Genomic DNA, 17,558 nt, shown 5'->3' with positions numbered 1-17,558 from the left:
TAAGTGAATCACTGTGACTCTTTTTATGTCAGCATAGTAATAGAACAGGTTATCCTAATGTTTCTTGGAACTTTACAGATATTTATGATACATAATACATATGATAAGTGTAGTCTTCTTTCCCTGCTGTTGATAACAGAAACATATTTCACTCTGTTAAGTTTTTTAAAGTTTTTTCTATCCAGTAGAATGTATTTTATTGTGGAAATATCCTCAAAATTCTTTTTAAAGAATAGTGATTGATATTTGAAAAAATGAATGTTGTCATTGTTCAATTACTGTCAGCAAAATATAACAATCTAAAAGGTTTTAAAATACATTTGCTGGGGGAGTCAGAATTTAAGGCAATTTTTGTATTAACTGCATACAGATGTAAGTGTTGTGAACCATTAATCCTCCTACCTGCAGTTGGGAGAAGACAAAGGATGGACTCCCTGGAGAGGTCAAACAGAGGTCAAGGTCACATGAACAGCTCAACACCTCCATAACCTCCAGCAGGTCATTCCACAGTGAGAAGGACTTTGGTAAGAAATAGCTTGGACTTGTTTTATAATATCATATTTGATCTTGTCATTTCAAATTCTTTTTCATTCTGATGAAAAAATAAAAAAGGAAAGGACATCAACTGCCAAAGAACTTTGTGGCGGTGTATTTGTTAATGAAAACCAGGCCCTTCATATCCAAGAGAGATCTTATGATACTTCTTTATTGCCATGACATTTATCAACCACCTGACTTGTCAGATTTGCAAATGTTCCAAACATGCTTGGGGTGTGTGCCTCTTCCAAGTTGCCATATTGAAACTGTTTAAACAAGGGGCATATAATGAATATTGCCACGTTATACTTATGTTTCTAATATCATAGTATAATACTGATAATAACTATGGAAATCAATATAGTGCAAGCTATGCAAAGAAATATTGTACATTTAATTAGATAGCTTTGTAAATAAATATTTAACATTTGATCAGAAAGCTGTGTAAATCAATATTTTACAATAACATTTGGTCAGATAGCTGTGTAAATCAATATTTTACATGTGATCAGATAGCTGTGTAAATCAGTATTGTACATTTGATAAGATAGCTGTGTGAATCAATATTTTACATTTGATCAGAAAGCTGTGTAAATCAATATTTAACATTTAATAAGATAGCTGTGAAAATCAATATTTTACATTTGAACAGATAGCTGTGTAAATCAATATCTTACATTTAATCAGATAGCTGTGTAAAATCAATATTTTACATTTAATAAGATAGCTGTGTAAATCAATATTTTACATTTAATCAGATAGCTGTGTAAATCAATATTTTACATTTGATCAGATAGCTGTGTAAATCCATAGATGTAATCAAATGCTGTGTACAAGATTTCACTGATCTAACCATGGATGGTTCTAGATGGGAGAGATAAAGGTGAAGGGCGTGTTCCACAGCGTAGTGGCAGTTACAGCAGTGTGTCCAGCAGGGGGCGCCACACTCCTGACTCCCACGGGCCCCACTCCCCCAGCCCCAGCCTGCCCCGACCCCGTCGCCATGACTACCCTGACAGAGAACGACGGGAGAGGAATGATCTGAGGAAGGTATGAACTGTACAGGCGGCATACTAAATATACATGCCTGATACATACTACGTATACATGCCTGATGCATGTTACATATACATGACTGATGCATGTTTCATATACATGCCTGATATATGTTACATATTCATGCCTTGTGCAAGCTACATATACATTCCTGATACATGCTGCATATACATGCCTGATGCATGTAACATATACATGACTGATGCATGTTACATATACATGACTGATGTCTGCTACATATTCATGCCTTTTGCATACTACATATACATGCCTGATACAGGCTACATATACATGCCAGGTACATGCTACATGCCTAATGCATGTATATTATACATGCCTAATACAGGCTGCATATCCATGCCTGATACATACTACATATACATGTCTGATAAATTATACATGTACTTGCCTTATGCATGCTGCACATACATTCCTATTTCATGTTACAGATAAATGACTGATAAAGTTACACATGTAAACCTGATACATACTAGATATATATGCCCGATGCATGCTGTCTTTACGTTTCTGATACATGCTGTATATACATGTCTGATATATGTTACATATACATTTCTGATACATGCTACATATACATGTGTGATATATGTTACATATACATTTCTGATACACGCTACATATACATGCCCGATGCATGCTGCCTATACATTTCTGATACATGCTACATATACATGTCTGATATATGTTACATATACATGCACGATAATGTTACACATGTTTACCTGGTACATGCTACATGTACATGTCTGATATATGTTAAATATATATATATACATGCCTGATAATGCTGCATATACATGCCTGATATATGCTACATATGCATGTCTGATATATGTTACATATACATGCCTGATAAAGTTACACATGTTTACATGCTACATATACATGTCTTACATATGTTACATATACATGCTTGACACATCCTATGATATATGTTACATATACCTCCCTGATACGTGCTACAAATACTTGCCTGATACCTGCTGCTAATACATGACACATGATTCTACATGTACATGCCTCATACATGCTACATTTATGCAATTCTGACTAAGATTTTTGTTTTGTTTATGTAATGTTAATACGCATCAGGATATCTTATATTATGGAAAATATGGGAACTGGCATTGTAAATATCTGTGCTAGAATGTATGCAGATTTTATTTGGTGAACCCTTTGGCAGGTGCTAGATTTACTTCGTGAAAGTACCAGTAGTATTGGTACGGATAGCGGGATAGCCTCCCTTTTCAACCATAGACAGCGTACTCAGGTAGAGAGACACTGGCAAGGCACGAGTGTTACAGTGGTTGGGTTATTCAGTGTGCTGATTTAAAATCACTATTCTTAACTTGGTATAATTGATTGGAAGTCTTTGTCACGGTGATCTGTAAACACTGAAAACGTTTTCTTTTAATGAAACATCTGAACACTGTAAGCAGTGATGACAAAGTCACGTTCATTGTGGTTTTATGACCGTGTTTCAAATGTGCTTAAACAAGTTGGAATCTAAGTTTGTTGGAGCTTTACGGTTTGCTTGATTTTTAAAATATATGTTAATATTTAAATAAATTCCTTTGGTTAAAAGAACATGGACTTTTTAAAGTTGTCACACAACTATATGCACTGTTGGGTAAATGACTTGTGTGACATTTAAACATGTGAGATAGTTGTGGATATGGTACATCTGTATCAATTTAGAACACAATCATGCAGTTGCAAGAGTAGGGTAGTGAAATCAACTCGCCCAGTTGTTTGAGTCATACATTTTTTGGGAAGACATAATTTTACAAGATATTAAGTATCCAATATTTTCGTACCCTCCAAACGTACCTGCTAGAACACTCATTCATTAATGTAGGATCTAGCATTGATTGGCACTTTTTCAACAACCACATTATAATCATGTTATACATATTACAGCTAGAAAGTTTTTTATAATTAGGCACTCACTTTCAAGACTTTTTCTCACTAAAATTGTTGCTAAGGATTGGCAGGTTTTAGAGCCATGCATGTGTACTTTTGGTCTTAGCAGGTTAATTGGATTTTTGTCAATGAATGCGTTTTAATGGAATTTATTGCCAAAGTTATTTAAGAAATGTAATTAATTATTGCAAATCAACATGAATGCTGTAGAAAAAAAATCAGAGTCTGATGCGAACTATATAAAAAAATAATAATTAAACAAAGCTTATTTTTATGACCCCGAAGGAGGGCATATAGTGATCGCACTGTCCGTCTGTCTGTCCGTTTGTCCGTCTGTCCATCACACTTGTGCGTTTAGGTTTCGAAAAATGCTAATAACTTCTATGTCACTTCAGATGTAACCTTCATATTTGGTATGTATGTGTATATGGACAAGGCCTTTTCATTTGCACAATTTTTACTTTTTACAATTTTTACAATTTAATTTGACCTTGAACTTGGGATCTGTGTTTAGGTTTCGAAATCTGCGTTTAGGTTTCGATAAAGCGTTTTTCGGGGGCATATGTCTTTCGATGGAGACAGCTCTTGTTAAAATGAAGAAGCCCAGAGGTGAAGTATTTCACCTATAAAATCAGATGGTGGTTCTATACAAAGTTTGTTTAAATAAAGATTCTGGGGTCAAAATTGGCTGGACTTGGGGTAACTTCTAGCTTTTTACTAGTATGATTATTGTGATATTGAATTTTAACAGATAGTAATTTACTCCTAATTTATTGTATGTGTTCACTTGCTTTTGTATATCATGTATACATATGGTTTATGTGCCTATTGTTTATTGAATAAACCATTATTATATGGTGCTCATTTAAGTTTGATCAAATAATGTTCGGGGGTCTATTGTCTCCACCTGGTAATTATTAAACACAAACATGACAAGAAGGTTAGGCAGTTTTCCTTATATGGCTGAGAGACCTAGAGCTTCCTCATAAGATATTTGTCCACCCCTGATGGGTGTTCCATTTTCATTGTGGAAAATCATCCATGTTTATGTTGTAAGCCAGAAGAATAGCAAAGCAATCTTTTAAGTAAAATAAGAAGTTTTAGCTTTACAAATTACATTTGTATTAATGTTGGACAAAAACAAACACACATTTTAATCAAGTAGGAACTTGATAGCAGCATGTTCTTATTTTTGATTGACTTTGTTAGTAGTGATACAGTTTTTTCTGTGTTACTTTTAGATAAAAAATAAAACATGTTTTGTTATGTATTAACATATGTTCATTGTGCATTGTGGCTCTGTTTCAATTTGTTCATATTATAATTCTACTTTTATTATAGACAACATCCTCTAAAAGTATTTAAACATCAAGAAATAGGAAGAAAGGAGAAAGTGTATGCAGTATATAATGTTTCAATCTGATTGGCTGTCCATATGTATTCCCTCTATGTAACAGAAGCCTGTGGAGGGAGGCAGTACTACGAGCCTGCAGGACAGTGGCATCTCTGAGCATGAGGGTGGGGCAACTGGCTTCTCTGGACCCAACAGCCCCCTCTCCAAGCTGCCAGGTGAGTGCTGCTAAATGGCAATCTGATTGGCTGTCGTTTGCCAACTTACAATGGAAAGAGTTCTTTACAAATATTTTGATAATTTGTTTAATGATTCTTTTGCAAAAAGCATCGTTCTGAAGATTTTGAAAGAATGAACGACTTTTACCAAATTTCAGTGATTGAAAAATTTGTGAAAAATAAAATGAAATGGGAATTACTTCAAACAAATGTGCATACAAATCAGAAAGCTATTCCACTTTCGGAATGGTTAATGAAGATAAAGTGTCTGGGTAAAGCAAGTTACATGTCAACAAATAGTGAATGATTAATGAAGATCAAGTGTCTGGGTAAGGCAAGTTACATGTGAACAAATAGTGAATGGTAAATGAAGATCAAGTGTCTGAGTAAGGCAAGTTACATGTGAACAAATAGTGAATGGTTAATGAAGATCATGTGTCTGGGTAAGGCAAGTTACATGTGAACAAGTAGTGAATGGTTAATGAAGATCACGTGTCTGGGTAAGGCAAGTTACATGTGAACAAATAGTGAATGGTTAATGAAGATCAAGTGTCTGGGTAAGGCAAGTTAAATGTGAACAAATAGTGAATGGTTAATGAAGATAAAGTGTCTGGGAAAGGCAAGTTACATGTGAACAAGTAGTGAATGGTTAATGAAGATAAAGTGTCTGGGAAAGGCAAGTTACATGTCAACAAATAGTGAATGGTTAATGACGATCAATTGTCTGGGTAAGGCAAGTTACTTGTGAACAAGTAGTGAATGGTTAATGAAGGTCAAGTGTCTGGGTAAGGAAGTTACATGTGAACAACTAGTGAATGCTTAATGAAGATAGTGTCTGGGTAAGGCAAGTTAAATGTGAACAAGTAGTGAATGGTTAATGAAGATCAAGTGTCTGGGTAAGGCAAGTTACATGTCAACAAATAGTGAATGGTAAATGAAGATCAAGTGTCTGGGTAAGGCTAGTTACATGTGAACAAATAGTGAATGGTTAATGACGATCAATTGTCTGGGTAAGGCAAGTTACTTGTGAACAAGTAGTGAATGGTTAATGAAGGTCAAGTGTCTGGGTAAGGAAGTTACATGTGAACAACTAGTGAATGCTTAATGAAGATAAAGTGCCTGGGTAAGGTAAGTTAAATGTGAACAAGTAGTTAATGGTTAATGAAGATCAAGTGTCTGGGTAAGGCAAGTTACATGTGAATAAGTAGTGAACTACTGATCCTGTGGTAAAATGTTGTTCATTGAAGTTCATTTAGCAATACTGGATAAGTGCTGACCATATTGAGAAAGTAAAAATATTTAGCAAATAATGAAAGATTGTTCACAGTGATAGGGAATCAAAATCAAGATAATTACAGAAATCAATACTGTTACTGTTAACTTTGCATCCTTTAATAGCTACTATGTGATGTTAAAAAAAGTACTTTAAAAATAAATCTTTTTGTCAAGTTCAAATAAGTGTACATTTCTGTGTCTGTTGTTTGCCATCTTGCCTTTGGTTCTCCAAAATCAGTGATCAATAATTTTCCTCCTCATACTTCACCTCTATCACACCCCTGGGTCAAGGGCATTTGAATGTGTTGCAACGGTTTGGTTGGCAGGTCCTGGGAAGTTCAAGCAGATGACTGGCCGTCGTGAGGCCGACACGGACAGTGGCTTCATAGGCTCCATGGTGGGGTCAGAGGTGAGCGCCGGCAACCTGTCGTCACGGAGACAGCCCCCCCAGTCACCCCTGAGGCTCCGTCAGCCTGGAGACACACCTAGCAACCAGAGGTGAGCACCATCTGATGTCAGAGAGCACAGTTACACACTTGTCTATGTAGTAAAGAATTGTCTTTCAAACAGGTTTTGTGATAAAAATAACCAATTATCAAAATATTATTTTTTATGCTCCCCGAATTTTCGGGGAGCATTTAGTTGCCAGTTTGTCCTTCCTTACTTCCTTCCGTTACACTACCGATCTCGTACATATTTGGCATGAAGGTACCTTGCATGGACCTCTACCCTTTGATGAGGTTTGAGGTCACTGGGGTCAAGGTCACAGAGGCTAATAAAAGTTTTTTTTTAGATGATTATTGCCCTTCGATAAGTAATATAACAATCTAAAGAATTTGCAGTTTTTGTGATAGATCACATGAACTTATTATCCGAAGTTTATGAAACCATGCAATATCATTCATGGAGGGCATACATAAATATGTCATATTGTTCCACTCCACTGAGTTTTCAAGGAGTTATGGCCCCTTGAATAATAATTAGTTTCCACACAATTAACACATACATTGACAAAGCGCATCATCCGGGAGCATCCATCAGTTTCACTGATATTCTTGTTTTTAAATAAAATTGTTGTTAATGTTCAATAATTATTTTCCTTTACTCATATTGATGTTGTCATAATGTTAAACAAACCATCCAAACACATGAGAGTATTCACAAGTTCATGATGATATAATTGTCATCAAGTCTTAACATCTTCAGTGTGATCAAGACTATACTGTTAAAAACCTATATAAGCCTCTAAGTTGGCAGGTACATATATATTAATATTTAATAAAGGGTGCAAATATAGATAATTGAATTGCTGTCAGCTAGAATATTTAAAGAATGTGTAAAATGTGTAGGTTATGGTTTCTATATTTGTTCTTTGATTGTTAATGAGAAGTGGTAGGAGTAGCTGACCCAAGCACTTGATTGTGTAATGCTCCATTGGAAGTCAGTATGTGAGTTTTGCTCCGGAAAAATGGATCTTAATGCATGTGCGTAAAGTGTCATCCCTGATTAACCTGTGCAGCCTACACAGCTTAATCAGGGACAACACTTTCTGCCTCGACTGGATTTTCATTAAGAATTTAGATGAGATTTTTTATAACAAAAAAATCCATTAAAGTGGAAAGTGTCGTCCCAGATAAGTCTGTGCAGACTGAGCTGGCTAATCTGGGACGACACTTTACACACATACATAAATCGCCATTTTCCCAGAGCACACCTCAACATTTGTTTTATTCTGTCTGTCATCAGCATTCGAAAGTGGGGATTGTATTCATTTAGTCCTGACTTCAAATGGTATGTGGCATGTGGGTGAGAGAGTGGGATTGTTGGACTGCCTAACCTTGGCCACATCTGGCTTGTGTTCATATTACCAGAGGTGTGGTGTTACTGTCAGGGGCATCAATACCATAATTTCTATTACTGTTTATTAAAGCAACAAGCAGCTGCAAAATTATTCTGCAGACATTGTGAAAAGGCTCATATTGGTTGAACTAAACAATAACCATGTTAGGCAAAATACTATGTTCATTAAATCAAGATATTGTTCACATTAATTCAATATTTTGTTTAATAATCAAGATGTTGCATTTTTAAGGAAAGTTTCTTGGTTGAAAGAAGCTGACATTATTATGTTTCTTTTGTGTATCTGTTGACAATTTGATGTTGCTGATTTGTCTTTACTAGTGATGACTTGCCTTTGATATTGTTACATCTAACTCTAAGGTTTTATAAGTTTTCAGTTTGAAGTGTAATTTTCTGTGAGACAAGTGCACAGTGCAAACTAACTTGAGTGTAAATGCATGGTGTTGATGTATTTTTCACCTTTTATTCCAATGTTCTCAAACCAAAATTAATATAATATAAATATTATTTATTTCGAATTGGAAAGAAACTAAAAATGAATGCAATTTATCAGGCAAGAATGAAGCAAAAGATTTATTCATAATTTCACAAATACTTTATTTGCCTTACAGTGTGGCAATAAACATTTTTTAAATACTTATAGGTGTTTTTAAAAAAAGGGACTCAAGTTTTTTCCTCCGTCTGTCAATCTGTCGGCTTGATCCTGCCATTACTCAACCAGTACAAAAATAGACTTTAAGGACACTTGATTTTAGCAATGTGAGAAATACGCCCGACCTCTTGTACTCAACCTCTGTTCATCTCCATTGGAAGGCCCAGTTCCCGGCAGAGTTCAAGGTCAGATGACAGTGCGAGAGTGACGACCCCAAGGTCAGTTGCTTCCTCCAAGTCGTCCAGACGCACACCCACCAAGGCGTTCCCACTAGACACGAGGCCAGGGGAGACCCGGGGGAAGGACGCGCAGGCTAACACTGCTACCCAGGATGACAGCCAGCCAGCCCGCCAGACAGACAGCAGGACCAAGACTAGGGACCAGAAGGGGGTACGTATCTTACTGAATATTATCCCTCACTGAAAGGGATGTAGAAATCATAGGGGTCATTCACTCTGTGCAAGTTTGAATGCACACGTGCATGATTCAGTCCATCACACTCTCTACTGTAAGCAACTCCTACATTTTGCATGCAATTTTCATCTAACAACAGAATTACAGAATGATCTCTAGTGCTACAGCGCTTGTTCTCCAGAATGTTAACTTAGAGGTCAAAAGTCAAATGTGGTCGTCAACAGCTCGTGTTTGCTGTAAGGGGAGTTTTGAGACAAAAAGTGTTATTTTGGGGCATTCATTAATCAATGGACACACGTCTTGATCATTTAGGTCTATCCTATTTTTCACTTGCTTACAACACACCAGTGATGAGAGATACACTGTCTGGGACAGCTTCTTGTAGCATGTTATTTAACTGAACTATTGTTAAAATCAACACTAAAAACTAGTTCTCCAGAATTCTTTATGACACAATGAATTATTGATTTTGTGAATAAACATTTATGTTTGTTCTATGTGTATGTGTCTATCAGTTCAAATGCTTGTAATTGCCCTGACTGTTACAGAGTCCCCAGCGTCGTCGGGAAAACACAGATGACAGCTACACGTCCGTGACAGAGAGCGAGATGAGTTTTGACATGGAGGGGCGGCGTACGAGCAGACCCAGCAGTCGCAACACGTCCCTGAGGAACATTGAGAAGATAGCTGAGGATAGCGAGGAAGGTATGTCATGTACTGGAAAACACTTACATACAGACAGGTTAGGTCTTAATGTTGACTGTTTGATATTGTCATGATGTAAGATGTTAATTCAGAGTTTTTAGTTATATTTTCCAGAAGTATTTAGACCTATCAATGAAAATGTTGTTTTATAGTAATTTTAGTTTCTTGTCCTATTGCTTTAAATGTTGCTACTAACTTTGAATGCTCAAAAGTGGGCTTCTGAGCTGTGCAGTTTGTATTCTTGTTTCAGAGGGATATTCATTGGATCCGACCTTGAATGAAACCACCGATATTAATATGTCGTGGATCACGTCTGATTCTGGTTAGCCTCATGTAGTTACATGCAATAACATTAGAGCTTGTGTGACCAGTACTCAAATTTTCAGTTTAAAAAAAGATCATGACTTAATGCTTTACAAGAATTATAGTTTTGTCATTCATTTGCTAGATCTAGATTGGTTTTGGTATAGTTTGTACTTTAAGCTTGAAGTCTGCATGTGCTGTAGTATACTATTTTTAACAGCTGAGACTAATGAATAGCTGCATTATACCATGCTATAATGAAAGGTCAAGAATTTTACAATGTTTTGATAATCAAAGGCACCAATGCAATTTTTCATTTTTCCACATTTCCAAATTTCCCAAAAATCATAATCTTGTCCTTTTTGGCAAAATTGTTTTTGAAAATTTGTGGAATGGGGTGTAAATTGCTAGTTTTGTTGCCAGACGGATATGTGAGTCTTGAATCAAATAAAATTGATCAGATTGATTCACATACTCATGTTGTATACATCTAGCTGATATTTTGGAGAAGATTTGAAGGTGGTCACACAGCATTTCACTGTTGTAGTGCTGTCTTTTGTTGCACAGGATGTTGTTCACTTGTAAAAATAACCCAAAAGCATTGCACAAATATATGCATATCTTTACAAATTGGCAATTTATGATGTTTCAATTTTTTGAGCTCACCTGAACAGAACATGCTCCTATAGCTTTTGTGAACCGCTTTTTAGCTCACCTGATTGCTCAGGTGAGCTTTTGTGACCGGTCTTTGTCCGTCGACCGTCCGTCCGTTAACATTTGTTCTTAAACACTCTAGAGGCCAAATTTTTTGTCCGATCTTCATGAAACTTTGTCCCAAAGATATCTCGATCGAGTTTGAAACTGGGTCATGCTGGGTCAAAAACTAGGTCACTAGGTCAAAAAAAGAAAAACCTTGTACACACTGTAGAAGTCACATTTCATGTCCAATCTTCATGTAACTTTGTCAAAATGTTCGTCTTAATGATATGTTGTTTGAGTTCAAAAGTGGTTCTGGTCTGTTGAAAAACATGGCCGCCAGTGGGCGGGGCAGTTTTCCTTATTTGGCTATAGAGAAACCTTGTAAACACAATAGAATTCACAATTTTTGCCCAATCATCATGAAAGTTGGTCAAAACATTGGTTTTATTGATATCTCGGACGAGTTCGAAAATGGTCCAGATCGTTGAAAAAACATGGCCGCCAGTGGGCGGGGCATTTTTCTCTATATGTATATAGTGAAAACATGTGAACACTAGAAGTCACATTTTAGGCCCAATTTTCATGAAATTTGGTCAGAACATTTGTTTCCTTGATACAATAGTTGAGTTCAAAAATGGTTCTGGTCAGTTGAATAACATGGCTGCCGGGGGGGGGGGCAGTTTTCTTATATTTATATAGTAAAAAAAGCTTGTGAACACTCTAGAAGTCACATTTTTTGCCCAATCATCATGAAACTTGGTGAAAAGATTGGTTTTATATATATCTCAGATGAGTTCGCAAATGGTCCTGATCGGTAAAAAAACATGGCCGCCAGGGGGGCAGTTTTGGGGATGTTATGTGACTAGAGAGAAACCTTGTGATCGAAAACTATAGAAGTCACATTTTTTGCCTAATCATCATGAAACTTAGTCAATACATTGGTTTTATTGATTTCTCGGACAAGTTGGAAAATGGCTCAGATCGGTGAAACACACTTTTTAGTTCACCTGATTGCTCAGGTGAGGTTTTAAGATTGGTCTTTGTCCGCCGTCCGTCCACATTTGGTTTGTAAACACTCTAGCATTCACACTTCTCAAGCATTCTTTATGAAAGTTGCTGAAAGATCTCAGTCAAGTTTGATAATGAGCAAATCCCATTAGTAATGCCATAAACATTGCCCTTAGATTGTCCAAATTTTCATTATATTATACAAAATCCTTGTAAACACTCTAGAGGTCACAATTTTGTTTCAGATTTTATGAATCTTGGTCAAATATTTATTTTTGCGAGCAAAGTTTGATGTTTGGTAAGGGGGGTCAACTCAAAATATAGGTCACCAGGTCAAATCTTACAAAAACAAAAACACTCCATACGCAAGAGTTTTGGTTCAATAATGATGAAACTTGACCAGGATGTTTGTCTGAACAATATCTAGGTCAAGTTTGACGTTAGGTAAAGATTAAATGAACCGACTCCTCTCAGAAGAGAGAACTAGGGCCATCTTGGCCCTCTTGTTTTACATTATACATTGGTTGTTTTCATATATTATTTACCTTGTTAACATTGTAGATGTCAAATCTATAGTCTAATCTTAATGAAACCTATTAAGAACATTTTTCTTTATGATATCTCAGCATAGATTAAAGAAAACAAGTGTGAACACTCTTGAAATAATATATTTGTCATATCAATAAGAAATTAAAGGTCTCAATGATTTTGATAATGGTTTCACTGTGTTTTAAAATTTACCATGATATTGTGGAGATTTTGTTATATGGTTATCTTGACTAAGCTTTAGAACCCGCATTGTAGAAGTCATCTTTTTTATCAATGAATATAATATCTGGTTAAATTTGTTTCTCAATTTTATCTTGAGAATTGAGTTTTTATGTTTTAGTAACATCATTATTCATACAATTCTTTACCATATCAATATAATTTAGTGAATTCTAATGTCACACAATCAGGTGAGCTTCTGTGCAGCCTCAGGCACATTGATATGAAAGTATTATTATTATTTAAAAGTAATAAAAGGAACAATTATAATTATTTATTTTCTCTTTTTCTTTAAGTAGGGTATCATACAATGCAAACACAGGTTTAGTCTAGTATCACTGCTAGCTGGAGTCACATAGTGTTATTTTTATCACACATGCTTGGTATATCAGTGCTCCAGGTAAGGGTTTGAACTTGGCATAATTGTATGCTCACTTCTGAGTTTTGGGTGTAAATGAGCCAGATTCTGGGAATACTGGGCTTAATGCATGTGTGTAAAGTGTGGTTTCTGGGTGGACACTTAATGCACATGCAATAAGCCTAACTTTTCCCAGAAGGCGACAAATTATGCCCTCCATGTAGGATATACTTCTCAAATAAATATTCAACAGGGCTAGAGTTATATAATCAACTCCTGCCAAAGATAATACTTAAGAAACTGTCGGACCTCCTGTCTTACTGAAATCATTAGAAAGTGAGGGGCATTTAACAATTAAACACATTAAAGTGATTAAGATGATACAGTCGCGAAAATTACAGTTTCGGCACTGTCATTTTGCCATCTTTATTGTCGTGTGAGTACCCCCTCTGAGAGAACAAGTGTTTCATATCGCTGTTTACAATTACTTGTAATGTTTACAAAATCACAAAGTAGTCTTCCCTTTTAACTGAAAGTTTTACCTTTTTTGTCTTAGAACGGGTTTAAATTAAGTTGTTATTTTATTGTATTTGAAATTGTTAAACATTGTGAACGTCAATAATAATAATGATAAACTCAGTAAAAGGTCTTTACTTTTGTTTGGTTGAAGAGTAACGAGGTCTGGTAAAATCTGGTGAGGTCCGGTAAATTAAACAAGTTATCGTATCTCATGTCCAGTAAGATTTTTATGCCCCCTTTGAAGAAGAGGGGGTATATTGTTTTGCACATGTCGGTCCGTCTGTCCATCCGTATGTCCGTCCACCAGATGGTTTCCGGATGATAACTCAAGAACGCTTAGGCCTAGGATCATGAAACTTCATAGGTACATTGATCATGACTCGCAGATGACCCCTATTGATTTTCAGGTCACTAGATCAAAGGTCAAGGTCACGGTGAACCGAAATAGTAAAATGGTTTCCGGATGATAACTCAAGAACGCTTATGCCTAGGATCATGAAACTTCCTAGGTACATTGATCATGACTAGCAGATGACCCCTATTGATTTTCAGGTCACTAGGTCTAAAGGTCAAGGTCATGGTGACCCGAAATAGTAAAATGGTTTCCGGATGATTACTCAAGAACACTTATGCCTCAGGAAACTTCATAGGTACATTGATCATGACTCGCAGATGACCCCTATTGATTTTCAGGTCACTAGGTCAAAAACGTATTCACACAATGGCTGCCACTACAACTGACAGCCCATATGGGGGGCATGCATGTTTTACAAACAGCCCTTGTTCGTTTTTCAAATGGGTTGTGTATGATAACTTTTCTTTATAATGCATTAATTTGAATATTATGACTAGTAAGAATTAAGAAAATTTGAGGCCTGCAAGATCAACGCGACTGACGTATGTATGCTAACATCTGGAAACTTTTACTTAAATGGTACCCCCAATTGTTTTATTTTTTAATATCATTCAAATACTTGATTGTAATTTACATGTGTATGAGCCTAATCTGGGGCATTGTGTAAACCATGCATTTTGTGCAATAGTGTGAAAAAAACAACACTAGTGTAGAGGAATCACCATTGTTGTTTTTGCCTTTATTCAGGATTGAGTTGACATCATAGCTGTTAGCTAGTTGTTAACTTTGCTGAAATTAAAACACCAGTTCTGACATAATATTACATATTTTGAAACTATATTATGATATTATAAAGTTATTAAGCAGTGACAATTCTTTTGATAATACTTGTTCTTGTAGTTTATTTAAACTTCACAAAAATGCCATGTGTGTATTTACTACAGTGAGTAACTTTTATCAACACTATTTATCCTATGACCTGCTTATCCCTCTTACAGTTCTTGTTAGTTTTCAATTTAACACAATTAAATATTGGATGTAACTACCTTTAGTTGTTGCTTCTCAAAGTCAATTTAGATCGATTACATTTTTAGCTCATCTATTTTTTGAAAAAAAATTATGAGCTATTGTCATCACCTTGGCGTCGGCGTCTGCGTCGGCGTTGGCTTCGGCGTCGGCTTTGGCGTCCGGTTAAGTTTTGCGTTTAGGTCCACTTTTCTCAGAAAGTATCAATGCTATTGCATTCAAACTTGGTACACTTACTTACTATCATGAGGGGACCAAAGTTAGATAACTCTGGCGTGCATTTTGACTGAATTATGTGCCCTTTTTATACTTAGAAAATTGAAAATTTTGGTTAAGTTTTGCGTTTAGGTCCACTTTTTTCAGAAAGTATCAATGCTATTGCATTCAAACTTGGTACACTTACTTACTATCATGAGGGGACTGGGCAGGCAAAGTTAGATAACTCTGGCGTGCATTTTGACAGAATTATGTGCCCTTTTTATACTTAGAAAATTGAAAATTTTGGTTAAGTTTTGTGTTTAGGTTCATTTTATTCCTTAAGTATCAAAGCTATTGCTTTCATACTTGAAGCACTTACTAACTATCATAAGGGGACTGTGCAGGCAAAGTAATGTAACTCTGACTGGCATTTTGACAGAATTATGTGCCCTTTTTATACTTAGAAAATTGATAATTTTGGTTAAGTTTTGTGTTTAGGTCCATTTATTCCTTAAGTATCAAAGCTATTGCTTTCATACTTGCAACACTTATTAACTATCGTAAGGGGACTGTGCAGGCAAAGTTATGTAACTCTGACTGGCATTTGGACGGAATTATGGGCCCTTTATACTTAGAAAATTGAAAGTTTGGTTAAGTTTAGTGTTTTGGTCCACTTTACCCCTAAAGTATCATAGATATTGCTTTCATACTTGGAACACTCGCAAACTGTCATAAGGGTACAGTAAAAGGACAAGTTGCATAACTCTGGATGTCATTTTTACGGAATTATGGCCCTTTTTTGACTTAGTAACTTTGAATATATGGTTAAATTTTGTGTTTCGATCCACTTTACTTCTTAAGTATCAAGGCTATTGCTTTCAAACTTCAAATACTTTCATGCTATCATGAGGTTACTGTACCTGGCAAGTTGAATTTTACCTTGACCTTTGAATGACCTTGACTCTCAAGGTCAAATTATTAAATTTTGCTAAAATTGCCATAACTTCTTTATTTATGATTAGATTTGATTGACACTTTGACAAAACTACTCTTACCTGACATACCACAATAGACTCCACCCAAACCATCGCCCGTGCCCCCCCCTCCCCCCCCCCCCTCGAATCCCCCCCTATTTTTTTTTTTTTTTTTTTTTTTTTTTAAGATCATCTCACAAATGACCACCACACCCTCACACTATACCCCCCCCCCACCCCCTCCCCAAATTTTGTTTTTAAACGGTTAAAAAACAAAACAATTTATTTTGATTATTTTATGTTTGAAATACCGTCCAACCATCGCACCCAAGAATCCCCGCCCACCCCCCTCCCCCCACCTGAATCCCCCCCCCCTAATTTTTTTTTTTTTTTTTTTTTTTTTTTTTTATAAGATCATCTCACAAATTACCACCACACCCTCACACTATACCCCCCACCTCACCCCCCCCCCCCCCAATTTTTTTTTTTGAAACTGTTAAAAAACACAAATATTTATTTTTATAATTTTATGTTTGAAATACCCTCCAACCATCGCACCCAAGAATCCCCACCCCCACCCCCCCCCCACCCCCCGAATTTTTTTTTTTCCTTTTTTTTTGCATTTTTGGAACATAATGTAATAAATGTCCACACCCCCACACAATGCACCCCTCTTCACTCCACCGTTCCCTCCTTTGTGATTGAAAATGAGAGTCCCTTCACCTTTAAAAAGAAAATAGATGAGCGGTCTGCACCCGCAAGGCGGTGCTCTTGTATTTTAGGTAAGTGATCATTGTTCATTTACTTAATGGATTCTTATATAATGACTATGTTTATTAAAACCAACATACCAGTCAATTAGTTGTACAGTTCAGACCGCCTGCAATCCAAGCAATGTTAATTGTTATCAGGATTATACATTTCAACATGAAGTATTTCATACCATTAGTAAGCTTCTTAAAGTAATTAATAAGTTATTAAGCCATTGATAATAATATCTTTGTTTTGCAATTGCCTACCTTCCTAATGAAATTCTCCCTAATAAAAAGTATTTTTTTGGGAAAATCAACCTTTTTTTTTGGATTAATATATTTTTAGGTCTGACACTTGAGCATTGACAATATGTGCTTATCTACCTTCCAATTACCAGCAACCAAGGCCGAAACAATGGCAAACAAACAATTTGTTAAGCTTGGCCTAAGCAAGTTTTAATCTGAGGCCATTAAACAACATGTGTGTTAGAGATTTGACATGTTAAGATCTAGCTGAATCCCTTATTATTATATCTTGATAGTTTGTACACATGGATTGAAACATTACAACTATTTTACTAGATAG

The 17,558-nt window shown here is 35.9% G+C and overlaps 1 protein-coding gene across 2 annotated transcripts in view; it reads left to right on the top strand.

The window, feature by feature from the left end:
- Positions 1-17,558, top strand: part of LOC127838312 (uncharacterized) — an 87,742-nt gene that overhangs the window by 50,743 nt on the left and 19,441 nt on the right. Inside the window, exons 9-16 of one of the 2 annotated variants that reach the window (XM_052365973.1) lie at positions 409-524; positions 1,406-1,587; positions 4,995-5,106; positions 6,708-6,879; positions 8,128-8,172; positions 9,055-9,283; positions 9,856-10,012; positions 10,263-10,334. In XM_052365973.1, coding sequence (XP_052221933.1) covers positions 409-524; positions 1,406-1,587; positions 4,995-5,106; positions 6,708-6,879; positions 8,128-8,172; positions 9,055-9,283; positions 9,856-10,012; positions 10,263-10,334 — 1,085 coding nt within the window. The remainder of the gene's footprint in view (positions 1-408; positions 525-1,405; positions 1,588-4,994; positions 5,107-6,707; positions 6,880-8,127; positions 8,173-9,054; positions 9,284-9,855; positions 10,013-10,262; positions 10,335-17,558) is intronic. The other variant, XM_052365974.1, reaches the window with a different exon arrangement.

Source organism: Dreissena polymorpha, chromosome 7, assembly GCF_020536995.1.
Source record: "Dreissena polymorpha isolate Duluth1 chromosome 7, UMN_Dpol_1.0, whole genome shotgun sequence".
NCBI classification, from domain to species: Eukaryota; Metazoa; Mollusca; class Bivalvia; order Myida; family Dreissenidae; genus Dreissena; species Dreissena polymorpha.
Note: the sequence above shows the minus strand (reverse complement) of the source record. Positions and strands in the feature narration are given on the sequence as shown.